Consider the following 24,441-nt stretch of genomic DNA (forward strand, 5'->3'; position numbering starts at 1 on the left):
GGAAAAGGGAATATCTAAACGACGAGCTTTGATGGAGTACTTTTGTCTACTTTGTGCATTTAGATGTGGGTGACACGTATAGAAAAGCATATATATAGATGAACATAGATGTAATGATGTACTTGGAAATGCCAAAAATGCGAGGTGTAATGATGATGTCGGGGAAAATGCTATAATAGTACAAATGATCCAATTCTTCGTCTCCAAGATGATAAAGAAAAAGAGATTTGACAAGAGCCACTACCATTCTATCCAGTATTGGTAATGAAGATCCTCGTCCTCTTTCTTCTTCTAATCGTTATTTAAGGCTTCACCAAATTTGCTCTGCAGAAAACTCTGGCCCAACGTCCTTACTCTTCCTTTTGACTTTGTCGGTAGGTCAGTATCGACTAAACCCCTTCGAGGCCATGGCCAGAGTATGTAAGCCACTCGAGAAGTGATCAGACCCAGGGGTATCTGCATTGAAACAACGAAACATGTTGTCAGTTCTATAAGCTGAAACTACGAATGAGCTGGGGCTAAGTATGAAAATGATAATCACCGGACCATACGTATTTGAATCCCTCGTTTGATATTTCGAATCACCTTCTACCCAACAGTGTCCTGGGGGGATACGTATGGGAGTAGGTGGTGAGGGTGGTAATGGGTTTACCTGGTAGATAAGACATGCCCATCAGCATATATGCACATAGCTTCTGACTCGATTATCCTGTGCGAGAAATAGGAACACACCAGGTCACCTTCTAACGCTACTATCCTTTTTGTCGTTAATAATTCGGGATTCTGCGGTGACCTACGAAAGGATAAACGAATATATGGTGAGCTTGGTTGATACGACGACTTGTGACAGGTGGTCGTCGTGTACAGGAGCATGTTTATGTAGATAAATCGAGTTGATTTGCGGTCAAAACTCACCATAGTGTCACCACATCACCTCTCCTGAATCTATTGATCGCCACGGACCATCGTTCGAGGAGTACAACATCGTGATGTAATGGTGAAGAAGACAAGTTTGGATTGAATGTTGGCTAGTTACTCCAACAAGTCATCGTCAGTATAAATCACAAAGTTCGGATACATTCAAGCACAGGCACGACGGTGATATCACTCACCTGCATGCTACCTCCCGTTACGCTCGCTAGGGAATATACATGTCTGGTGAAGAATATTCCTACTGGTACCCAAGCTAGGACTCGGCTAATTCAGACGACGATCAGAAAATCAGTCCAAAAAATCACTATCGATCATCGTATGAGAGCAAAATCGGATCAAAATGAGTGTGATCGATCCACAGACGTGATACCAAAACTCACAAGGCATCCTTGACACCCTTATGACGGAAGAATGAACCTGCTTTTGACATCTAATTTTAACCTGCTGTTCTGGATTAGTGAGTCTGTCGGTCTAATCTTTTCCAGTAAGTGACTTAAGGATAGCTCGTCTGGTCTCCGTTCTTGTCGGTCTTTCTCTCGTGTTCTCGTCAAGCCGGGTGGGTATATATCTACGGATAGATGTATACCAGCACCTTGTCAGATCCCTCAATGTTATCGATATTCAGATGGTTAGATGTCGGATCACGTGATACGGAAAATACCGGTAAAGTCGTAAAGTCAAAAGACATACATCTTCTCCTTCTCTCTTTAGCTTGTCCTTTCTTCACTTGTCTCGTTCTCAATCACACCATCTCAATCATCATCAACAAGAGAAGGAAGATTTCGCAGAGATGACCACCTGTGCTGGATGTGGTGAGAAAGAAGCTTCGAGGTTGGAATGTCCCAATTGCAAAAAGTGAGGGTATATCTTACTCAACATAAACATAACGAAAGGTGTAACCCTGTTGGTCGTGTGCTGTGCTAATACTTGTGATGGAACAGATTGGGCATAGCAGGTAGTTTCTTCTGTGATCAGGATTGTTTCAAGAAGAATTGTGAGTATTAGCCGTTGTCTTGCGTTCGGCTCTTTTGTGCACAGCTGATAATACTCATTTCCCAATGTCTAGGGGTAAGCTATCACATGAATCCGAATTTTACATTCCCCTTAGTCAAAGCTGATGAGAAGGCTAATTAGACAAACCATAAAGCTATACATAGTATAGTCCAGCTAGCCGCTCAGAATGAAGCCAATAGTGAGCTCTCATCTCCAAGTCCATTGCAAAGTAATGATTTATAAGACCTGTGATCAATATGTACATAGAAGAATCAACTTTACCACCAAGTATGAGAAATTACAAGTTCACCGGAACATTACGTCCTGTATATCCCTTATCGCCAAAGAGGGTCGTGCCGCCTCACATCAGAAGACCGGATTATGCAGATCATCGTGAGTCTACGAGCAGAACATCCTGCAATCATGACCTTGCGGGTTATAGTGATGCTGATAGATGTCGAAATCTTTAAAGCTCAAGGTGTATCGGCTATCGAATCAACTAGGGAGAAGAGGATTAAGATCTTGAACAGTGAGGAGATAGAAGCTATGAGATATGTTTGTAAGGTATGTTGTGTCATAGTGACGCTTTCTTTTTTCCACCTTGTCGCCGTAAATTGTCCGTACTGTATAACGATCTCGTATCACCAGTCAACTTCTTCCATAGAGGATCTCGATACTCACGCCTGTCACTCACCTCTATCAGCTCGGACGAGAAGTATTAAATTACACAGCATCTTTCATCAAACCCGGTATAACATCCGACGAGCTAGATGCGATTTGTCATCAAGCTTGTATCGATAGAGACTGCTATCCCAGTCCGCTTAACTATGCCAAATTCCCCAAGAGTGTTTGTATAAGTGTCAACGAGGTCATCTGTCATGTGAGTTCCAGTCTCTTGCGTTGATCAATGAAAATAATAGAGGAACTGATGACCGGTTCATCTCATAGGGTATCCCTGACCAACGTCCATTAGGTAAGCTACTGGTAATCTGAGACAAGTCATAGCTGACAGATGGTCTATAGTGGAAGGAGATATTGTCAATCTCGATGTATCCTTATGTAAGTTCTTCTAATAACAATGTCTCATGTGTTTCATATGCTGATCCAAACATTGTCTTGCAGATCATGGAGGTCAGTTCGATGGTTAGTGGTCCTGATCGACTTTTCAACTGACTTTTTGGTGAAACATGATAGGCTTCCACAGTGATTTGAATGCGACGTACCCCGTCGGAAAGATAGACGATGAATCTGCCGATTTGATAGCTACAACGAAGAAGTCAGTGGAAGAAGCTATGGCTATTTGTAAACCCGGTGTACCATATCGAGAGATCGGTAATAAGATTGAAGAGATTGTCAGACCGAAGGGTTATAGTATTGTCAGGAGATATACCGGACATGGTGTACATGAGCGTGTGAGTTTATATCTACCTTATCTGGTCGTCAGGGGAGTGGAGAGTTGAGAGGATAAGGGGCGTGAGTGGGAGGAGTATCTGAGTTACGGGAGCGGTCAGCTGATTTTGATGTGGCTCAGTTCCACTGTGAACCGAATATCGTACATTATGGAGGATCGAAGATGCCGGGTAAGATGGAAGCTGGACATGTTTTTACCATCGAACCTATGATCAATCTTGGTACAGCCAATCTCGGTGAGTTAGCCTCTTATACTGATCATTGAAGTTTCGCTAATATCGTTGTTTAGATCACTGGAAAGACGATTGGACAGCGGTGACGTTAGATGGTAGAAGGTCTGCTCAGTTTGAAGAGACTATCTTGTGAGTTTGTCTTCTGCCGCAATGTACAGTCACATAAGTTGTCATGATGCTGAGCGAAGTGTATCTGTGTTTTAGAATAACTGAAACAGGCTATGAGATCCTTACTCGACCACCCACAACCACCTCATCCAGCTCACACAAGAAGAAAAAGAAGAAGTCGAAATCGAAAGCTAACGCGAATGGTACCGCGACGCCTAATGAGGGAGATGAGACTCCTGAAGTTGGAACTCCCACTGGAGAAGCTGCGGAGGGTGTGAAGGAGTTGCACGTCAATGGGTCTTAAGGTTGTTCGGGTCATCACATGTGATATAGGGATAAGTATCTTGGTGATATACTATGTGTCTTGGACTTGTGATTATCTATGCATTGCATATGTAATAAGATTATGCCTCTCTACTACCTTGATATTAAATTAAGAGATTTGAGATGTTCAGTGGTACAGTACATCTCAACCGCCTTGACCGTATTTGCTTATACGCTCATTACACTTTATCCCATTTCGTGCATAGGCCGTAGTAGTTTTATGTTTTATTTGCGAGCCAATCACTCCTCAGGTATAGTTTTTAGCTGATATAGGACATTACATATCAGCGAGTGAATTTAGTTCGAGTCTTAGTGGACGAGGTTCACACACCTGCAAACCATGTATACCCTGTATATCCTCTTTCAAGCACGCATTAACCAGCTTGTGTTGCTTTATAGTAGATAGACCTTTGAATTTGTTTGATGAAATTAAGATGGCATAGAATGAACCACATCCTCCTAAAATATTAGTCAGCAATCGAGAGATCTGATCGAATTGCGAACAAGATCTGGTAAGCTTGTCGGGTTGACTTACCAGATACATCCTGAACTTCTAGCCTTTGACCTGGGAAAGCAGATTTGAGCTTATCGTATATCGCTTGTTCACCTTTATCTAATGGGGGTGTAGGAGTGGGAGTGGAGTACGATCGGAATTGAGATCGGGTCTGGATGATTCGGGATGACGATGATGCCAATGTGGATGATCTGGGTATGACGGTAGAGGTGTTGAGGAGGGAACTTAGACGAGGGGAAAACATTCTGGAGTAAGACTATGTTGATCCCAAGTAGATATGCAGGTATGATCAGAGTGTATAGGGTAGATGAGGGATGGAAGATATTAAATCCTCACCCATCGAATGAATTTGCTGTAAATTGATTTCGTTGCATAGTAGGAAGTAAAAGTGATGACGTAACCCACAACCAGAGGGTGGTCAGTGCACGCGTGTGAGCGGACAGTTGTGGTAACAACAAAGCCCATTCTTATTGTTCAAGAATATACCATACCATATCATATCATATATAATCTATAGATAGCTATACGCAATACCTCGAACGATCAGCCGAGAGATAGTTTTTGTCTCATACATAGCAACACCAACCAGCGAGAAGAGGAACGCATGAACTTGGTGGGATCAGACTGGAAAATCATTTGAGCAAGCCCTAGACCTACGAATGTACACTACCCCACACCGACTCTCATCCACTCTACCATTACATCCTCAATAGATCAATAGACAATACAATATGGCTGATGCCAAATTATTCAGTGAGATATATCTCATACTATCTTTAGCTAGCTGACAATCAGGATTATCTCCAATCTTACCTTTTAGCTCGGGGTAAAGCCCAAGAACTCCGAGATGAACTACGAGGAGCCAACGATAAGCGAGATAAAGGTTATCTGAGGAAGAAGACAGCATTGAAGAAGATTGTAGCTAATATGACGATGGGGAATGATAGTGAGCTTTTTTTTCATTCAATACACCACAGATTGCGAGATACAAAGCTGACCATCACAATGGACAGTGTCACCCTTGTTCCCTGATATTGTGCAGTGTATGCAGATACAAGTCCTGGAAATCAAGAAGAGTGAGCTATTCCATGCTGCTTCAGGGCTTTGAGCGGCATAGCTGATAGGGATATATTACATGGCAGTGGTATACTTGTATTTGGTCAACTATGGGCGACTGAGACCAGAGGAAATAACCAGTGCGATAGGTGGATTTTTATCGGTATGTGAACCTGCTCCTCTATTGCTCCAAGTCATTCTCCTTATTCTCATCATATTTGCTATGGAATTTATAGGACTGCGCGGATCGCAACCCCCTGATTCGAGGATTAGCTATTCGAACGATGTCCTCTATCCCATTGCCAGCCATAGTCAAAGCGCTGGTCGATCCATTGCGTCACGCTCTGCAGGACCAAGATCCCTATGTCAGGAAAACAGCTGCAATAGCGTAAGTCAGCTATCGTCCTTCAATCGTCATCCCAGCTGAACGCAAATACGTATATCGCAGAGTCGCAAAATTGTATGCTTCGGAACCTGGACGAAAGGTAGTGGAAAGAGAAGGATTCGTAGGAATGTTAAGGTGAGCTGAATTTTTCGCAATCCTGAATGAAAGCTTACTGATTTTGATTTTGACCTGGCAGAGATTTACTGGCGGATCATAATCCCACTGTAGTGGCTAATTGTGTTGCTGCTCTGGTGGAAATCTCAGAGAGAGGGGATGATATAGTATTGAAACTGAATGGGAATGTGGCAGGAAAACTTGTCGCTGCGCTAGGGGAATGCTCGGAGTAAGTTGTCTTTCACCCAAAAATGCCCAAACATGGCTGATGTACATGACGTAGATGGGGCCAAATATATATCCTCGATTCTTTGCTGTCGTTCGTACCTCAGACTCCTCTCGAAGCGGAACAACTTGCCGAACGTATATCAGTCAGATTACAGCACGCCAACAGTGCGGTCGTACTGACCACGATCAAGGTCATCTTGTATCTCATGAACTACATGGAGGACGACGTGTTGATGAGGGTGTTAGAAAGGAAAATGGGCCCTCCTTTAGGTGAGCTTCTCTTATACTCGGTTTCTTTGCTAGCTCACATTTATCGTATTTCTCATTTAGTCACACTCTTATCATCCGGCTCTGAAGTCCAATACGTTGGTCTACGAAACATCCTCTTGATAATCCAACGTCGTCCCGGTATACTACAGAACGAAGTGAAAGTCTTCTTCTGTAAATACAACGATCCGATATACGTCAAATTGGCCAAACTTGAAATCATGTATCGCTTGACCCGCGAAGAGAACGTCTCAGAGGTATTAGCAGAGTTGAAGGAATACTCTACAGAAGTCGACGTTGATTTCGTTAGGAAAGCCGTAAGGTCCATTGGTCGTCTAGCAATCAAGATTTCATCAGCTTCAGATCAATGTATTCAAACGCTTTTGAACCTTATCGCAACAAAGATTTCCTATGTGGTCCAAGAGGCTATAGTGGTGATTAAAGATATATTCAGAAGATACCCTAATCAATACGAATCGATCATTACTACCTTATGTGAAAACTTGGATGTGTTGGACGAACCAGAAGCGAAATCTTCGATGATCTGGATAATCGGCCAGTATTCTGATAGGATCGAAAATTCCGATGAACTGTTGGAGGATTTCGCTTTTACCTTCAAGGAAGAACCTGCCGAGGTGAGTGAATAATCACACGGGTAGGAGTATCGTTACTGACGCAACGTGACAGGTCCAATTAGCCCTTCTTACTGCAGTCGTGAAGCTGTTCATCAGAAGACCTACTGCTGCTCAAGAGTTGTTACCGAAAGTCTTGAAGTTGGCGACGGAAGAAGCTGAGAATCCGGATTTGAGAGATAGGGTGAGTGATACAGCGATTTCCGAGATCCACATTTGTATAATCTAGGCACATGTGGAAGAAGCTGACCATGGAACGCTCATGCAGGGCTTCATGTACTGGCGTCTGCTCACTTCCAACCCAACCGCTGCGAGGGATATCGTCCTTTCTGAGAAACCTGCGATTTCCACCGAGACAGATAGGATGGACAAGGGTATGCTTGATCAACTACTATTACAGACAGGTACTTTGGGAAGTATATATCACAAGAATCCAAATGTAAGTCAAACATCCCCGAACGGTTCGATGCACTCGTTACTTGGTGGCTAAAGAAACATGAAATAATATAGACATTCATTCGAACTGCCAAAGCTCGGTATCTACCCGATTCGCCCGCCTTGAACGCCTCGTCAAAACGACATCTGATCACCCCGTCCGGCTCAGGAATGTCATCTTCCGCTCTTCGAGCACCTCCTGTCCTTCCTGCCAGACCTGTATCGTCCGTTCCTGCTGCCAATAGTGCCCAGTCGCCTGTTCCTCCCTCTGCTGCGGCAGGAGGTGGGATATCAGATGACGTATATGGTCAATTGAGTGATCTGGAGTTTGTTAATGGTGGTGGAGCTGGTTATCAGACTGATATACCTAGACCTAGAGGTGCTGAAGAGGACTTATTATTTTAGGTATAGTATACAATGGAATAGGGTTTTGTAAATTGGTATGAAAATGTATAGTACGATTTTGCTTGCGGTTGGAGTACGAAGTAATGTTTCGTATTCTAAGGGTGTCGTGTGAACCTCCTTACTGGGAAGTCATAATAAAGTCATACTAGATAGAGAGCATTGATAGTATCGATAAAGAGAGGAGCAGTCCTCAACCAACTTGTTCACATTGCTAGCACTCACCCACCTCATAAATCTGATAACATTTGAGCTATTTTCTGGCAATCGCGATAAGATGAGAACCAACTTAGAAGTACCTTTAACATCATCTATGAGGTAAGTTTCCCCTGGAGATTTTGCTTAATTTCGTCAATCAAGTCTGATACGCATTACAACAGTGATGGTAATCCGACTCCGGGTCAAGATCACAACCACGAGGGATCGGTCCCTTCTACATGCTCTACATCATCGTCCACTGCTACCATCATGAAAAAGGACGGAAGAACAAAGACGGTAACGGCTCCTTCTCCTACTTTCTCTGTCAAAAGTACCAGTACGAAGCCCGGTGAGAAAGACAAGGGGTCCACGGTCATCAAGGAGGTGATGGCGCTTCAGCCTATTGAAGTCCAGGCATTACAAGAGGAAATTGAAGTAAGATTGAGAGAAGGGGAGAAGATCATGCTCAAGGAAGGTACGTCTGAAAGGAACTCGGAGAGGAATTAGCAAAAAAAAATGGTGCTGATGTGACGAAAAAACTACATATTAGACAGAAAAAGAAGCTCATCCAAACCTAATGACGACGACGGTAAGTATCTTGTATTTGATAATTTCAGTTGTCGTTCGTTACACCTAGCCTCGTTGCAAGATGCAATCGATCGATAATAAAGATACTGTATGTTATGTTATTCTACTAAGTGATGACTTTTTACTATTCCAGCCATTTTCATCTTTTGCTGTATGAGTCTGGCGTTATTGATAATCATCATCTTAGTTGTCATAATGGTTCCTCCCCCAGACACCCCAAGACGCAATTTTTGAGGTGGAATTCTTACTGTATCAATGTAATCTAAAATTGTACGCTTGATAGGCTTATGCACTGTGGTTTGCGATCAGGCAATGGAGACAACGCTGATACCACAGGGCAGTTTTATCAGTCTGCGATATCGCATATGCATTTTTTTTACATGTGTATGACTCGTACTTATATGACATTGCAATGCGCTGCGCAGTCTTTCGGTTCGAGAACACTGTCACTCCTTCGCTCTGTGGTCTCTGTGCATTGTTGAACCATCGTGGTGTGGTGTCTGTTTCGAATGAGATGCTGATGCTCTGTACGCCAGTGTGCATGCTATTGATCTCGTATATAGCGGTACTTGGATGTGCTCCATGTATTCTTCTAAAGACTGATTCTCCTTAAGTACCCCAAACACCTACCAAACCATCTTCCCTAGCACTCAGAACCCTCCCATCCTTCCAAACCACATCAAACACACTTCCCTCCCCATGTCCTTCCAATACCTTTAGCGGTCTGACAGTCTGGATACTCGTCTTATCTGTAGTTGTCATTGTCTTCTCCCTGGGGGGATAAAACGACGGTGTACCAATCTGTTGTTGGGGTAATAAACTTTTTGAATCTGGAGCTATCATTGACGACGATGAGATCGAAGAAGAACCTTCCCTTTCCCATAGGTAGATACATCCATCTTCCGATCCTCCAATGATCAAAGATGCGTCGTGGGCGAACGAACATCTAATTAGGTTTTTGGATGTATTTTGGTGACCTGTATATCTGTATATGTTGCGTTGCTATACACGAAAAAGGATCAGCTCTGACAATATACATGTCACTTCCAGCAAGGAATTTAGAGATTTCAAGGGACGGAAAAGGTCATACGGAGAACAAGATATATATATATATGAGAAGCATTAATACTATCTTATGAAAGGAAGTCGAACTCACCATACGCAAGTCCCATAATCTATTGGAATTATCTTTACATCCCGCCAAGAGGTATCTACCTTGTTGATCGAATTCTACCGAAGTTATCTCACCCAGACATCCAGGGATATTCTTAATGCAAGTTCCGCCTACTGCATCCCACAGTCTGATATGTTTATCTTTCGATCTGTCCCCATATACAAAGCATCATATCAGCAACCGATCACACAACAAAGAACATCTCTAAGTAAGGGGGTTGGCTTACCCTGAAGCTATCATATTACCCGTATAATCAAAGGTGACCGCCAAAGTAGATTGACTGTGTCCAGAAAACGTCCGAAGTTGTTTGGAAGTTTCGATGTCCCATGAACGTAAAATCCTATCGTAGCTCGCTGAAACCACTTGGTCCTGAAATCCAGCCCATCATCCATTAGCATATGGTTTAAACTATCTTGACCGTTCAGGGAGAGATTGAGCATCAGGTGAAGTGCGACATACCTCTCTTCCAGGTCTCCAATTTACACTATACACATCCCCTCCATCACCATAGAGGACATTCATACATTCTCCACTTGCCACGTCCCAGAACCGGATTGACCCGTCTCCTGAACCACTAGTGATGAGTGATCCAGAGTCGGAAGTTGTACAACTCCATATTCTAGATGTATGGCCTTGCAATACATGTTTGGTGGTATAATCTTCGGTAGAGAATATCCGAAGAGTAGAATCGCTACATTGCGAAATTCGTTAACAACCAAGAATGTTATTTTCGATGTTGATAGATAGCACACTCACCTCGCTCCGCTGACACCTAGTTCCCCATGAGATCCAATTAGGTCTACACATTTTACGTTGGCCGTATGGCCTTTTATGAGGTGATATAATCGATCGGGCAGTTGTAATGGTCGATAGTCTGTCAACAGGCTATATGACAAAAAACGACGAAATCAGTATGTCAGCAGTTCAGAAGAGATATATATGCATAGAGCATACCGGTGTACTTACGTAGGTATCTTCACTGCTCCTGTATCACTTGCATGTCCAACCTGACTGGTTTGCCAGGCAGCAGCTTGTTTAAGTAGAGTTCGTAGTCTATCAGGAGCGACATATCGTTTCTCGCTATCTGCATTCGGATCACCCGTCAGTCAAGCTCAGGCTATAGCTATACCCAAGTAACCCAAGTCTAGCAAGAAGTATCTCACCATCACATCTCTCAATACCCATCAATTCCCTCCATACAGCTACCAACTTCTCCCTCTCAGGTCCTACTCCCGCCCAATCTCGGAACGTCGGAGCATCATGTACGGTCGAAGCTGATGTCAAGTACGACAAGGAGTAAAAATCATAGGGGACAGGTTGATAATGTTCTAATGGTTTTAGTCGTTTGGATAAGAGGTTGAAAGCCTTTTGAGATTCTCCTATCATCGTCGGAGATGGATAAAATAGAATGTTAGTGATACAGACTTGGTTAAGACTAGGCTTGACCCGACGAAGCTTGTTGTTATAAGTACGGACATTGATAACTCACTGTTTTCCACATGTTCTAAGAATTGTTGTCTCCAACATAGATATAAGAAAGATTTCTGAGTTTGATATTTGAGTAAGCCAGGTTTGGAGATTAGTCCTTCTATCGAGCTGTAATCGCCATCTGAAAAGGTGAATATAGACATGGTCAGTATAAACTCGTTTCCACCAAGAACAATAGTAAACAGAACAAGGAGTACTAGTAGAAAGCAATAAATTAAAGGTATAACTCACCTAGTATACATCTTTCAACATCTTCTATCCACTCTTTCTTCTCCCTCGAGTCATTCATACCTAATACATTCTCATTCCAAAATTGCGTTATGGTCGGTATATTCCTTGATTCGAGGTATTGAGAGATGATTAGATCGATTTCCTGTCCAATGGAAATCATTCTTCAACACTGCTGTACTTACTGACCTATATTTCGCTCGAGTGTGTTATGTTATATTTCTAACATGATAAGAACATACCTGGTCAGAGTCATTATCATCGAATTTGATCTCATCCACATCTACGTTTTTCCTCAAAGGGGCTTTCTCCCTCTGTCTTGAAGTTAGGGCTGTATCGCTCTTGGAGTGAGGGTGGGGTGTCTCGGATGAGGTCGAAGGTCCTGCTTGGTTCTGGCTGGTCGGGAGCAGAGACATGATGACAGGCTATATACTATATCGATATCGTCACGTTCGAGAAGACGGAGCGGTATCCCAACTCAGGCTATGATGCGATAATGATGATATCTCCGAGGAAGTATCTCACAGAGTAGTAGAATAGCATCACACATGATTGAAAGGGTGGATTGGAGACCTTCGAACAAGAACGACGGCACGTGTGATTGTACCATACCTCACTCTCCGACGGAAAGACAGTCTGTCACCATGCAATATGATGCATTTCAAGAGTGATGGTAATCCTACTGATCCATTCCTATGCATTGCATATCCGTATTTATAATCATGATCTATGAGAGGGGGTAGCTACAAACTGATACTCGGATAAATGTGGCAACACGACGTCGTAAGCGTGAGTGGTAGAGAGTACAGTAAAGTACAAACCGTAGTATAAGCTATTGTTTGTCAAAACAGAAATCGTTAAGAAAACTTCCATCGGATTATCAAACCTTCCAACCTATTCGATACACCTGATGCCTGAATGAACTGCTACCTGACCCTTTCCCCCGTGTTTCTACTCGTGGCGCCAAAGAGGTGATGTCGCATTGTGATCATCTGCCGATCCAATATTCTTACTACTTCCTCTTTTCCACGTCCTAGCTTGTTGAGCAGCCTGCCATCGAGCTTGCTTTGCAGCCTGTATCTGATTATATCTCATCATCGAAGCCTTCTTATCATCCCTTGATTTCGAATTCCCCCAATTCTTCCACAATATCCTGTCCCACAGTAATTGTTTCTTCCGATTATCTACCAAGAAAGGATCATATCCTTTTGAGAATTGCTCCACGGATCTATCCCATCTTTTCGAATTCATCAATATAGACAGTTCGTCGGTCCTAGATCGTCCATCGGATAAAGCAACTCTTCGAACTCGTCGGAGTGTTTTGGTGCCGTAGATCATAACTAAAAGGGCAATGAAGGATGCTGTTCCCGATGCGACGACGAAAGCATATGGTGTTGATTCGAGTGATGAGGTCAACTATTACATCAGATCAAAATTAGCCCAGCCCAAGTGTGACGATGACAGAATAAGGGAGAGTGACAAGGATACTCACGTTCATACCGAATAGACCAGCTATCAACGCTCCTGTACCTATACCTAGCGTAGCTATTGAGATTTTGACGTCCAAAGCCAGCAGAGCGTTGCGTCCTGAATCGAGCATTAATTCTGCTATCTCCTGCGTAGAATTCATGTTGGCCTGAAGAAGAACAATGTCCCGTCATTCTCACATTCTTGATCTACCAGGCGATCTGAATGGTCACTCACGACAGTCGTATCGACCTCACTGACAATTTCCTCCACCTGTTTGACAAAGCTTTCCAGCAACAACTCCAATTGCTCGTGATCGTGTAAAGCTCTCGGACGACCCTGAGCCCTTGAAGTGAGGTACATTGCGGACAGATCCTCATCTAGCAAGTACCATCTTTTGAGTCAGCACAAGGTCCAAGTGTGTATACTGGTCTAGGCTTACCCGATTCAAGAACTTCGTCTACCGCTCTCTTAACGTATCTAGCCCTACTCTGAAATCCGACTATCTTCCTCGAATAGTGTAATAATCTCTTCAGGTTTTCTCTATTTATATCACTTTCTAAATCAGATAAGAGATGCTGTACCAGATGTCTGGTGAATGCCATCTCTTCTTCCAAGGCATTGGCGGAAGCTACCAGGACAGATTCGAGGGCTCTATAGTGTTGTGGATGAGATATTAGCATTTGCCAGGAGAAGAGGAAGACCGATCAAGTACGATAATCAGGAAATATAGTGTCATTATCGATTATCAGATGTTAGCAGGTTACTAACCTATGTTCATAACATAACACGGCCTCTTCACAATCCTTACTCCCATTATCAACTGAAGTCTGTATACCTAAGCCAGCTTTGATATTTCTCTCTAAATGATATTTGAATCTCCTCTGAGTATCTGATTCTTGAATTTCGGAATTATCAAATACGATGACTCGATCGGGTTTGATGAGAACTTTGATGTGGAGCATGGACACGATGATGCATGTTCGTCGAGTTAGGATGATGGGTACGAGGTTGGGTGCGAGTGAATCCAATTTTCGAAGATCCCGAGGCTATTTGACCAGTTCCACTGATCAGTTCCGACCTCAGGTCAGACTTATAGGTGCGAGGTCAAACTCACATCTAGATCATGTTCTCTGCATAATTCAGATTTCTTATATTTCCCTTCTTCAGCTGTCCAATTCCCTTCTGCATCCAGCACCGAACCTACAAGGTGAATTACGAACTACATAAGTACTACAGTAACTCATGCATCAGTCGATGGTAGTCAGACTCACATCTCAGACTCAGTTCTCCAGCTTTGTCCATTAGACTATCTAGATACCTCTGCTTCCGATCCCTCCTCTGCCCATCCACTTCTTCATTCCCATTCCGACCTATCAGCTGGTCCGGCGGGGGAGGGGTATAAGGGATCTGTGGTGACTCAGACGAAGGATACGATTGAGTCCAGAATGAAGTTCCTCTTCTCGTGAACAGTGATCTGCTCTGTCGTTTACATAGGCATTTTGAAGGGATGAGTGGACGAGATCGGAGGGGGATCCTCGATGGACCTGCTATTGCCGATGATGCCATCTTGGGAAGATGGATCGATCGTGACATGGCCGATAGCATGTTGCTAGTGACGATGACCTCCAGAGGTCTATGTATATGAATTTACAGGTAATGTGCTCTACGACAATCTAAGGAAACAGAAGAGCAAGAGCAAGAGGAAAGATGAGCTCCTCTTGATGCTGTGGTGATTTCAAAAGTCGAAAAAAGTCGAGTTGATGCATGTCAGTCAGTCGGTCGGTCAGGAACGTTGATGGTTGATGGTCGAAGTAATCCCGAAACATTCCTACTGAATAATTATCAGCCTCACTTGGATCGCTGAGGGAATCAGGCTGACTCTCATACCGCGTCTGTGCTATGACTGGTTGCTATGACGATGTGAGCCAGACCGAAGACAGCGAGAGCGAGACACAGCTCAAATGCAAGGAGAGAGGTTGTTGACAGTTGACAGACAACCTATACGTCCTATTAGAGATCAGTCTGATCCCTTCCAAAATGGCAGAAGCAGACCGTGAGCCAGTCTACAATGCTTGGGACGTGCAGTGAACCAAAGCTGATGTCTCCGCATAGTCACCTTCGACTCCCTCCTTGATCTCCTCAGACGTTTACCTCCAACTCGAGTAGAGGAGAATGTCAATGCTTTGTGTGACCTGGCACCGGAGTATACAGATGATCTATTGGGAAATGTAGATCAGCCGTTGAAAGTGTTGACGGATGGTGAGAAAGGAAGGGAATTCCTGGGTTGCGATTATAACAGGGATGGTGATTCGTTCAGGTGAGTTGAGCGATCCATGGGACATAAGTGAATCATCCGTACCATTGTCTACACAGTCGTCCAACGATCTAGTACAATAGGAAAACCTATCGCTTGTGATCAGTCAGGCTAATACTTTCTTCGCAGATCTTCATGGTCCAACGACTACCTGCCCACATCTACCGGCGGACCTGTACCATCTTCGAGACTGAGAGAATTGGAAGTATCCCTCAACGCAGCGTTCGATACCTATAGGGAGATGTACTTTGAAGGTGGAATATCCAGTGTGTATCTATGGGATTTGGAAGATGATCCAGGACAGGGTAAAGAGATTAGTTTTGCTGGTGTGGTGTTGATGAAGAAGGGTGAGTGGTAATTCAACAAATATTTCTCACCATCCATACTATGCTCAGTTAAAGTCTAATTCACTGTCCATCTATCATCTCTATCTGATCATCGGGCCTTGAGGTATATGCGGAGACTGATCCTTATACTGCACAATTAGTCCTTTCAACACCTACATCAGACCAACCAGAAACCACTCCCTCAGGCTCATGGGATTCTCTACACGTATTCGAATGTCAAGAAAGGGGGAGATCGGCCAAATACAAATTGACTTCTACGGTGATGTTAGTGTTGGAGACAAAAACGCTAGCCAAGGCAGAGTTGAAGGGTGTTGATGAGAGTGAGAGTAAGGGAAAGGGTGGTGTGACCTTGAGTGGTAGTATGACAAGACAGGTGAGCTACGGATATACATGACTCACGCTCTGATAAAGCTATGTTGACATGATGTTCACGTCAATAGGCAGAAGTAGATTACCCCTTAACCAACTCTGCAGGACATATACCAAATATAGGAAGAATGGTAGAAGATATGGAGTGAGTAATCTGAACTTCTCATATACAGGATTCAACTAACCAATCCAATCACTGATATGTGGTTCTTCGTTCCGTACCATAGAATCAAAATGCGTAATCTCCTTTCATCAGTGTATTTCGGTAAAACCAAAGATGTGATCAACGAACTGCGTTCACAGAGCGGGTTGGAGATGAAATCGAAAGAAGACCTGTTGAGAGCTGAATTGGCAGGTAAATTGGGTGGTAGAAGGGCATAAAGCCTAGATGGACTCAGGATGAAATTCGTTTGTAGATAGATATAACAGTCATGATATTTACGAAGCACAAGGGCAAGGGAAATAAATGTATCGAATTGTATATATCGATCTGGTTGAGCGTTTTCATGCTGCTTACTTTGGGAGCCCGCCTCACCCAGTGTGTACTTAGCGGTAGGTATGGATCCAAAGAGGTACTCTAGGTATGCAAATGGGCAAGAAGGTTGATGATTGCCACGAGTCATGGTGGACATGAAAGATAAGATTACGATAAAAAATCAAATTACCCAACTTCCCTTTCCTTTGTTTTCTTATTTTCCTTCTTTTCTTGAAATATATGACCCTCAAGCACAAACACAATGACCAAACAACATCAACGGGAGACGATCAACGTCCTGATGGTGTGCTTAGGGTGAGCTCACCTTCTTGGTTCGCAAAGGCACAATGGAATGACCAGCTAACGAAATATTAATATTATCGTTGAATAGCAAGTAAGTTCGCTTGCACTCATACGGTACTTTGCCGTATAAACATTGGCAAGTATGACGGTTACTGATCTGCTTTATCAATCCTGCTAAATAGCATCTGGTGAGCTTGCCTGTGCTCATCCTCCGCAGCGACTCAAAGCTTACTTCCTCAACATATTCGCTCATAGTCGATCACCAATGGCTGAAGCGGTATTAAAGCATGAAATTACCATTCATCCCTCTATCAATGACAAATTTGACATAAGTGTCGAATCGGCTGGGACGGGCGCTTATCATGAAGGTGAAGAGGCTGATGATAGGTTAGTTTCTTCGTAATCCTACCACTCTCTGATTTAAAAACAACAGAAGATTAGCTGATGTGTGGTTTAATAATAGGACAATAGCAGTTTGTAAGAAGGTGAATATCGAATGATCTACTGGATCATCATAATAAACTTGAATCCTGTATATTATGGTTGACCTCACAGTGGATATCTTTGATTTAGCATGGTATCAAAGCGGATAGTATAGCTCGAGCAGTTGTAAAAGATGATTTCAACAAGTTCGATTATATTCTAGCGATGGATAAGTCAAAGTAAGCTATCTCCCTATTCTCTTCCTTCCTTCTGAAACATTCATCTCCTTAACATACAACATATATCGGAATGGTATATCTGATACATGTTTAACGTAGCCTTCAAACTCTCCTTCACCGCCAACCCACCTCCTCCCCTTCCCAGATATCCCTATTCGGTTCATTCTCACCTTCCATCCCGATCGCTCAACAAGGGAAATCTAACACGAAAGCAGAGGCGATATCGGATCCTTACTATGGTGGGAGAGATGGGTTCGAAAGTAGTTTTAGGATGTGTACAGAGTTCGCCAAAGGGTTTTTGGAGTATTTGGAAAGGGAGAGATCGTAATGTGTCTGGGCGAGAAGAGCATAAGAGAATTGCAAAACTGGGGAGATCGGGGCTGAACGAAAGGGTTGAAGGAGATGTGAGCGAATGGACATAGAGAAGAGAATATCCAATATAATATTCGGATTTATGATCTTAATGCTTAAACGATCGGAGAGGATGAGTTAATCATTCACCATACTGATACCGACTGCGATATTCCCTATATACAAGATAGACCATTAGACGTATCATATGGACATATAATCATACAACAAACCCAATATGAAAATCAAGTGAAACTCTTGCTACCTTTCATTCATTTCCTACTGTTTATCCTATTCAAACTCGCTGTCCTACTCAAACTCGGTTCCCTGCTCCTCACCTTGAGGTTATTCAAACTTACCACCCTATTCAAACTGATTTCCCTCGATCCTGATCTAGCCAAAGCACTTCTACTCCTACTCCTACTTGTACTTCTCGCTCTGCTCCTACTCTTACTCCTACTCTTATCATCTCTCTCGTCCTCATCCGTATCCTCTATATCCCTCACTTTCCTACCCCTCTCATCCCTTGGTCTAAGTCTCTCCAACCTCCTCTCAATAACCTCTACGAATCCAAGTATATCCCTAACATCCCACCCTATAACTTCACTGGAGGCATGAACTACCACTTCCAAATCATTCGGCAATTCCAAGAATGGATCATTAGCAGCAAAAGACCGTATTTTCTCTCCTGGCATTAAAGGAAGGGTTTTGTTATTACCGCTATTGGCTTGGATCGATTTGTGTGAAATTCGTGTGGAGTTGGAGTTGTCGGATTTTTGATGGAATGTTATCCATGAGTTTGGGGGGATGTCCGATGCTGGAATTGAATCATGGAGGATAAGTGGGAATGGTGTGATATCTGAAGATAGATCTCAATACAATCAGCCTGATCATCTACAAGGACTGGATGGGATTTAAAAAATCACCTGATGGCTCTTCTCGATGATCCAATAAAATTCCCTCAGCTTTATCAAGAAATATATCTATATCATCTGCGTCCATCGTGTTGAAATACCTACAGTCGTTCGAAATATTCATGAGCTCTGATCACCATTTTCTACCCTGTTCACCAGAGGGATGGTGAAGATGAGACATACTGTTTCTCTATAAACTTTTTTCCACCTTTCAATACACCCTCATTCAACCTGTCTCTCAACTCATCCAACCATGTCTGAGAACTAGGCAGCCCAATAGCCGGATCAGACTTCAAGAGCGCTTCTCTATTCTCATCTTTTCATCAGCTATGTCTACTTTTTTTTAAAAAGACACAAGGGATAGCTCACCGAGGTATCCCATCTAAGCCATATACAATTTTCATGATCACTATCCAAGCGCTCACTATTGCTATTTCAGGTGCAATGACATCTTGATATAACAAAGTTCGTTCGTACATCTCCTTCCTATCACTTTCTGACACTTCTTCGTCGGAAGCGTCGGTTGATTGGTATGTCGATCTCGGTCGACCACGGGTCTTTCTGAAATACGTTTGGATCTCTCTTTCGATTAGGGAGAAGTTGATGTCTAGGATAGAAAGCAGACGGATGACTTGAGTGTAGGTCGTAGCTGCGTCGTTGTCAAGATCAATCAAGATTATCTAATTAGAGACAGAAGAATCCACATACGGGTACCACCTAGATTGGATAATACCCTCCAAATGACAGGATGTACATTCATCTCTGGTATCTGTATACCATATCTCTTATGAAGCGCTCGAGCGAGGTTCTTACATGATCGGTGTATAAGAGATGGCGAAGGCGATCTCTGTAGTGTAATCAAATATCAGCTCCTATCGTCCAGCAGCAGTTGAGCTGACTGACTAAGGGTGAAAGGGAGATCATCACATCCCGATTCATGTGTTTTCTCATATCCTCTGATAGGTGAGTAGTATGGTAAAAATCGACATAAGGGATCTGCATTTCGTTTATTGCGCTGTTCGGATCCAATTGACAATGATAATGAGCAAAAACATTGTGTGTTGACCTTGGTAGGTGGCTCCGACTTCGACTTACTTTTCAATTTCTACTGTCATGAAGGGTACTCTCATTATCCATAAACCCATAACAAGCGTGATGATCGTATCTGAGATCCTCAATTTCCTTTTCCTCTTTCCTTTGTTCCTATTCTCATCTCCTGACCTATCGTCATTCTGTCTTTCAATATCCTCTACATCGGACTGTTCCAGCCTCTCTAAAATTTCCGGATCGAGATCTGATCCTCTTTCATCGTCAGAACCTTCCTCGTGTTTCTCATCTTCTGTATCTGAACCGGGCTGCGAGCCATCATCAGATTTACTATCCCTATCCCGGTGTTGATCTACCATTTCAACATCTATTGATTGACTGTGTTGACTGTGTTTGTCAATTATCGCTGGTAATACATCGGGCTGTTGATTCGATTCGGAAGATTCAGGTAGAGGCGGTAGGACTGATAATGATAATTGATATGCCCACAAATCACGAACTATCATCTATTTGACACATTCGTCATATAAGTTCTTAATATTCTCAGCGACGATTGGGGAGCTTACCTCAAATGTATCAGGTAATGACCATAATTTTGATATAGCTTGGACTTGTAATCTTAACAACAATTGTAGAGCTTGTATCTTTAGATATTCAGCTTCAGTTCCATGATAAACTATAGATTGTATGTCAGCTGCGGCGATTCGTTTCTCCCACAGCTGGATGTTCAAACTTACAAAGTGGGTTCGCCCTTCCTTCCTCTTTCCGCTTATTCCTCCTTGTTCCCCTCGTACCGATCTTCCTTCGAGTCAATTGATGTCGAGGTCCACCAATCTCCATATCATGGACCTCTGATCGGTAGTCCTACATCGTTGCTAGGATATCAGATCATACTGTCGCTTCAAGATGAAAGAGCGAGTGGACTGACCTGACGGACGTGACCTTCTTCACATACTGCATTTCCCGTCACTTTATCTTTCCTCCATTTTCTAGATCCACAAATATCACATGCTCTCGCCATGTCGAGCCTTCTTGAGCTTTACTGCTGCTCATTCGCTCGCTCTCCGAATGATCATGGGTTGATAAGACGGTCCAAAGAGCCAGATGCAACTGCAACTGCCTGAAATCTTGTAAACAGACATCTTTAAAGTGGAGGTCTGTTCTGAGCAAACCACGTGGTGTACCGGGATAAAATGACATAAAGAAGTGGGAAAATAAATAAAAGACGGGCGGTGACATCCGCCTCCACCTTTGCGATGAAGATTTCACGTCCACCAGCTGAAAAAAAGTTTATTTTGATATCTCTGATTTCTGGATGGAAGAGGTGAAGAGCAATCAGTAATTCTCTATCCTTGTAAAGTAAACCAGCGAATCAACCAGACAAAATGGCCAAAATCAAGAGAAAGGGAGAGTCCGGAGCGTAAGTTCAGCTCTGTCATGAATTCCTGTTTAGAGATATGAAGCTGATCGTACTAACAAATGCAATTAGTGCTAAGAACTATGTGACGAGGAATCAAGCATTGAAGAAATTGCAGATCTCTTTATCTGATTTCAGAAGGTTATGTATCCTCAAAGGTAAGTCAAGCATTCTTATCTACCTATAATCAAGCACCATGCTTGATCTATGGCCTGCTGTCATTCATAGATATGTGCTGATTTGGTCGTAATCATACCAGGTATTTACCCTCGAGAACCTCTCAACAAGAAACGAGCCAACAAAGGTTCTTCCGCCCCTGCTACGTTCTACTACCACAAGGATATACAGTACCTACTTCATGAGCCGCTCTTGGTGAAGTTCAGAGAACATAAGTCGTTCGCTAAGAAGTTGGCTAGAGCGTTGGGTAGAGGTGAATGGGCTTTGGCGAAGAATCTGGAAGATGCCAAACCTGTGGCGAGGTTGGATCATCTCGTAAAGGAGAGGTGAGTGTGTTGTGATACATATGACAAAAAAGGGGTGAAATCACACAGTGGATGGCTGAATTACGATGTTATGATGCTCGTAGATACCCAACATTCACTCTCGCCCTACAAGATCTCCAAGATCCTCTAAATCTCGTTCATCTATTCTCGACCCTCCCCACCAACCCTATACCAGGCAAGACCCTCGTGCCTTCCTCAGTAATCGCTGAATGCTCAAGACTCATCTCCGAATGGAAAGTCTGGGCTATACGAACCAACTCGCTCAGAAAGATATTCCTCGGTGTCAAAGGTATATACTATGAATGTGAAGTACCAGGTCAAGGAGGTGAATTAGTCAAAGTCAGATGGTTGGAGGGATACGAATTCCAACAACATGTTCCTTCCGATGTGGATTTTAGAATCCTCTTGACGTTTTTGGATTTATACAGGACATTGATAAGTTTCACCTTATTCAAACTCTACACGGAGGAGAATCTGGTATACCCTCCACCTTTAGATGTGGAATTGGACGAAAGGGGAGAATCAGTGGGTGCGTTCAGATTGGTAGAGAAGAAAGATAATTTGGGTGTGGAGAGTTCAAAAGTATCGAAGAAAGCTGTAAGAAAAGCTATTAGAGGTATCAAAGCTTCTACTGGTGATGTCGATGCCGACGTAGAGATGGATGAAGATGAACAAGATGGTAATGAAGAAGATGACGAAGAGTTCGTCGAAAGACCTACGAAGAGTGGTGAAGAAGTTGAAGATGTAGCGACAGCACCTTTGACAACATACAACTCTCTCCTTGCCACATCTTCCAATGCAGCTTCGACTTCGAAACAGAATCTTCTCTTCTCACCGTACACTTTTTACCTATCTCGAGAAACCTCTTCAAGAACTTGGGAATTTGTAATTAGAGCTATGGGTGGAAAGATCATCACCTCATTGAACTCGCCTACTCCATCGGACGACTCGATCACACATGTCATCATTGATCGACCGATCACCGTAGAGCGGATGAGAGAGATGGAGAACGGTAGGAAATGGACTTGGATCCAACCTCAGTGGGTAGCAGATTGTGTCAACAGACAGAAAATCATTTCCTCGGAGGGATACCACCCTGGCCAATTGTTACCTCCCCATCTGAGCCCTTGGGACGGCGAAGGCGAATTGGCTAGACCGTGGTTGGAAGATCAACAGAATGCAGCTATCACTGCTGCTCAAGAAGAAGCAGACCAAGAGGAAGATGCGATCGAACGAGATGCTCCCGAGGAAGAAGATGTATCCGAAGATGAAGATGTGGAAGATGAAGAAGAAACTGCTGGAAGTAAATACCCACCAGCATTACTTGCTTCGTCGTTGGATCCAGAGAACGTATCATTGTTACATGCTGCGGAACTTGAAGCTGAACAGAATGGTGTATCCCACTCGGCATTCAGGAACCAACTCAAGGAAGCTATCAAAGCGAACGCTAAGGATGCTTCTCCCAAGTCTCAGGTTGGTAAGAAAGGTGGAGAAGAGGATTTGAGAAAGATCATGATGAGTAATAAGAAAGCGAAGTTGTATGAGAAGATGCAATATTCCAACAGAGAAAAAGCTGCTGAGGTAAGTTTACAGCCGACTTTGGGACTAAGTTGCGACTTGTAGCTAACTTGTGTATGTCCGTGTTTGCAGAAAGAGAATCTCGAGAGGAAGAGGTTGGCTATTGAGAAGAGGAAACGTAAGGAGGCTAGAGTGTGAGGTCGGTAGTAGATATGCTTCGCCATTCCAAGGCCTTGTTACAGTTTCGGCCATATACCATGTACTATTTTTGCATACATTCATCAGCGCCCATGCGAGCTTCTATGTTGACATCCCTTTCGCTCTCACTGATATAATCTGAGGGTTTCGGTCGAAAGACTCGCTTGTCCTTGATTGACTGCTGTGCCAATGTTCACATGTGTCGCCATAGACACTCTTGTCCGAAAATGCGATTGTTCCTCTTGGCAATGTCTCGTCGCGCACACCTTACTTGACTTGTACACCTTATCCGATATGATAGATACAGTACGAGTAGTATGAGAAGTACTTCGGACCGCTATGAGCGGGGCGTCAAATCCGTCTTGGCAATAATGTATCTATCTCGTTTAGCTCCACCATCGTCCGATTATCTGGTTTTTTTTTAATCTGATCAGCTAAGGACTATATCTCTTCGGAACAAACATTCTGCTTCGATTGATAGCGGTTAGTTACTGCATAACATGTGAGAGGAGGGGCCCTTTTAGCGCTGCGTTTGTCAATACTTTGCAGCAGCAGAAGATGGAATGATTTTCGGCCGGACAAAATAATTGAACCCGCAGGAGTATTCGCAAGAAACGTTCCAAGTCGGATGGGATATTTCGGCCGGCCTTTCCTTTGTTCTTGCTTTTCATCTGATTGCTCGAGGACCCTCTCCAAAAGGAATCAATTGTGCAAACAGGCGCTTCACCCTTCTGCTAGAAGAATGCTTTACATTTTCGGATTTAGACGCCATGTCCTTGTTTTGTATGGAAGTGGTAATTCAATGGCTGATGGGATGATTCAGGGTAAAATGACGAGGAGCTC

At 43.3% G+C, this 24,441-nt stretch overlaps 11 protein-coding genes across 11 annotated transcripts; 6 read left to right on the top strand and 5 right to left on the bottom strand.

Annotated features, from left to right (window-relative positions):
- Positions 1-291: 291 nt before the first annotated feature.
- On the bottom strand, positions 292-1,363 carry I203_108363 (uncharacterized protein; the record flags this gene model as incomplete). Its single annotated transcript, XM_019148536.1, has 6 exons — positions 292-456; positions 542-652; positions 733-793; positions 916-1,028; positions 1,113-1,197; positions 1,314-1,363. 6 exons carry the CDS (start codon positions 1,361-1,363, stop codon positions 292-294), a joined length of 585 nt encoding a protein of 194 aa, XP_019002119.1.
- A 360-nt stretch (positions 1,364-1,723) lies between these two features.
- On the top strand, positions 1,724-3,981 carry I203_108364 (methionine aminopeptidase, type I; the record flags this gene model as incomplete). The annotated part of the gene is made up of 13 exons (XM_019148537.2): positions 1,724-1,788; positions 1,875-1,927; positions 1,972-2,001; positions 2,081-2,125; positions 2,194-2,319; positions 2,399-2,490; positions 2,630-2,806; positions 2,875-2,899; positions 2,950-2,985; positions 3,121-3,338; positions 3,458-3,572; positions 3,626-3,698; positions 3,774-3,981. The coding sequence occupies 13 exons, from the start codon at positions 1,724-1,726 to the stop codon at positions 3,979-3,981; spliced, it is 1,263 nt and encodes a 420-aa protein (XP_019002120.2).
- A 260-nt stretch (positions 3,982-4,241) lies between these two features.
- On the bottom strand, positions 4,242-4,759 carry I203_108365 (uncharacterized protein; the record flags this gene model as incomplete). Its single annotated transcript, XM_019148538.2, has 3 exons — positions 4,242-4,265; positions 4,333-4,460; positions 4,537-4,759. 3 exons carry the CDS (start codon positions 4,757-4,759, stop codon positions 4,242-4,244), a joined length of 375 nt encoding a protein of 124 aa, XP_019002121.2.
- Positions 4,760-5,246: 487 nt separating this feature from the next.
- On the top strand, positions 5,247-8,037 carry I203_108366 (uncharacterized protein; the record flags this gene model as incomplete). Its single annotated transcript, XM_019148539.1, has 12 exons — positions 5,247-5,268; positions 5,336-5,461; positions 5,529-5,591; positions 5,658-5,734; positions 5,808-5,959; positions 6,020-6,091; positions 6,153-6,299; positions 6,354-6,568; positions 6,629-7,200; positions 7,253-7,381; positions 7,466-7,636; positions 7,708-8,037. 12 exons carry the CDS (start codon positions 5,247-5,249, stop codon positions 8,035-8,037), a joined length of 2,076 nt encoding a protein of 691 aa, XP_019002122.1.
- A 274-nt stretch (positions 8,038-8,311) lies between these two features.
- I203_108367 (uncharacterized protein) lies at positions 8,312-8,739 on the top strand (the record flags this gene model as incomplete). The annotated part of the gene is made up of 2 exons (XM_019148540.1): positions 8,312-8,352; positions 8,415-8,739. 2 exons carry the CDS (start codon positions 8,312-8,314, stop codon positions 8,737-8,739), a joined length of 366 nt encoding a protein of 121 aa, XP_019002123.1.
- Positions 8,740-9,429: 690 nt separating this feature from the next.
- I203_108368 (uncharacterized protein) lies at positions 9,430-12,126 on the bottom strand (the record flags this gene model as incomplete). The annotated part of the gene is made up of 10 exons (XM_019148541.1): positions 9,430-9,822; positions 9,977-10,142; positions 10,221-10,363; positions 10,454-10,685; positions 10,751-10,879; positions 10,961-11,078; positions 11,158-11,373; positions 11,484-11,603; positions 11,714-11,855; positions 11,953-12,126. The coding sequence occupies 10 exons, from the start codon at positions 12,124-12,126 to the stop codon at positions 9,430-9,432; spliced, it is 1,833 nt and encodes a 610-aa protein (XP_019002124.1).
- A 535-nt stretch (positions 12,127-12,661) lies between these two features.
- Positions 12,662-14,746, bottom strand: I203_108369 (uncharacterized protein; the record flags this gene model as incomplete). The annotated part of the gene is made up of 7 exons (XM_065518386.1): positions 12,662-13,126; positions 13,203-13,346; positions 13,415-13,557; positions 13,620-13,831; positions 13,949-14,226; positions 14,295-14,380; positions 14,452-14,746. 7 exons carry the CDS (start codon positions 14,744-14,746, stop codon positions 12,662-12,664), a joined length of 1,623 nt encoding a protein of 540 aa, XP_065372751.1.
- A 471-nt stretch (positions 14,747-15,217) lies between these two features.
- On the top strand, positions 15,218-16,591 carry I203_108370 (uncharacterized protein; the record flags this gene model as incomplete). Its single annotated transcript, XM_019148543.1, has 6 exons — positions 15,218-15,233; positions 15,293-15,497; positions 15,624-15,841; positions 15,982-16,214; positions 16,282-16,355; positions 16,438-16,591. 6 exons carry the CDS (start codon positions 15,218-15,220, stop codon positions 16,589-16,591), a joined length of 900 nt encoding a protein of 299 aa, XP_019002126.1.
- Positions 16,592-17,253: 662 nt separating this feature from the next.
- I203_108371 (uncharacterized protein) lies at positions 17,254-17,978 on the top strand (the record flags this gene model as incomplete). Its single annotated transcript, XM_019148544.1, has 4 exons — positions 17,254-17,375; positions 17,452-17,473; positions 17,562-17,650; positions 17,750-17,978. 4 exons carry the CDS (start codon positions 17,254-17,256, stop codon positions 17,976-17,978), a joined length of 462 nt encoding a protein of 153 aa, XP_019002127.1.
- Positions 17,979-18,273: 295 nt separating this feature from the next.
- On the bottom strand, positions 18,274-20,983 carry I203_108372 (uncharacterized protein; the record flags this gene model as incomplete). The annotated part of the gene is made up of 10 exons (XM_019148545.1): positions 18,274-18,860; positions 18,928-19,016; positions 19,099-19,221; positions 19,285-19,564; positions 19,633-19,762; positions 19,819-19,930; positions 20,011-20,468; positions 20,529-20,638; positions 20,700-20,826; positions 20,891-20,983. 10 exons carry the CDS (start codon positions 20,981-20,983, stop codon positions 18,274-18,276), a joined length of 2,109 nt encoding a protein of 702 aa, XP_019002128.1.
- A 364-nt stretch (positions 20,984-21,347) lies between these two features.
- On the top strand, positions 21,348-23,598 carry I203_108373 (uncharacterized protein; the record flags this gene model as incomplete). Its single annotated transcript, XM_019148546.1, has 5 exons — positions 21,348-21,382; positions 21,452-21,537; positions 21,639-21,882; positions 21,966-23,463; positions 23,533-23,598. The coding sequence occupies 5 exons, from the start codon at positions 21,348-21,350 to the stop codon at positions 23,596-23,598; spliced, it is 1,929 nt and encodes a 642-aa protein (XP_019002129.1).
- Between the last annotated feature and the right edge of the window lie 843 nt (positions 23,599-24,441).

This window comes from Kwoniella mangroviensis, chromosome 3 (assembly GCF_000507465.2).
Source record: "Kwoniella mangroviensis CBS 8507 chromosome 3, whole genome shotgun sequence".
NCBI lineage: Eukaryota > Fungi > Basidiomycota > Tremellomycetes > Tremellales > Cryptococcaceae > Kwoniella > Kwoniella mangrovensis.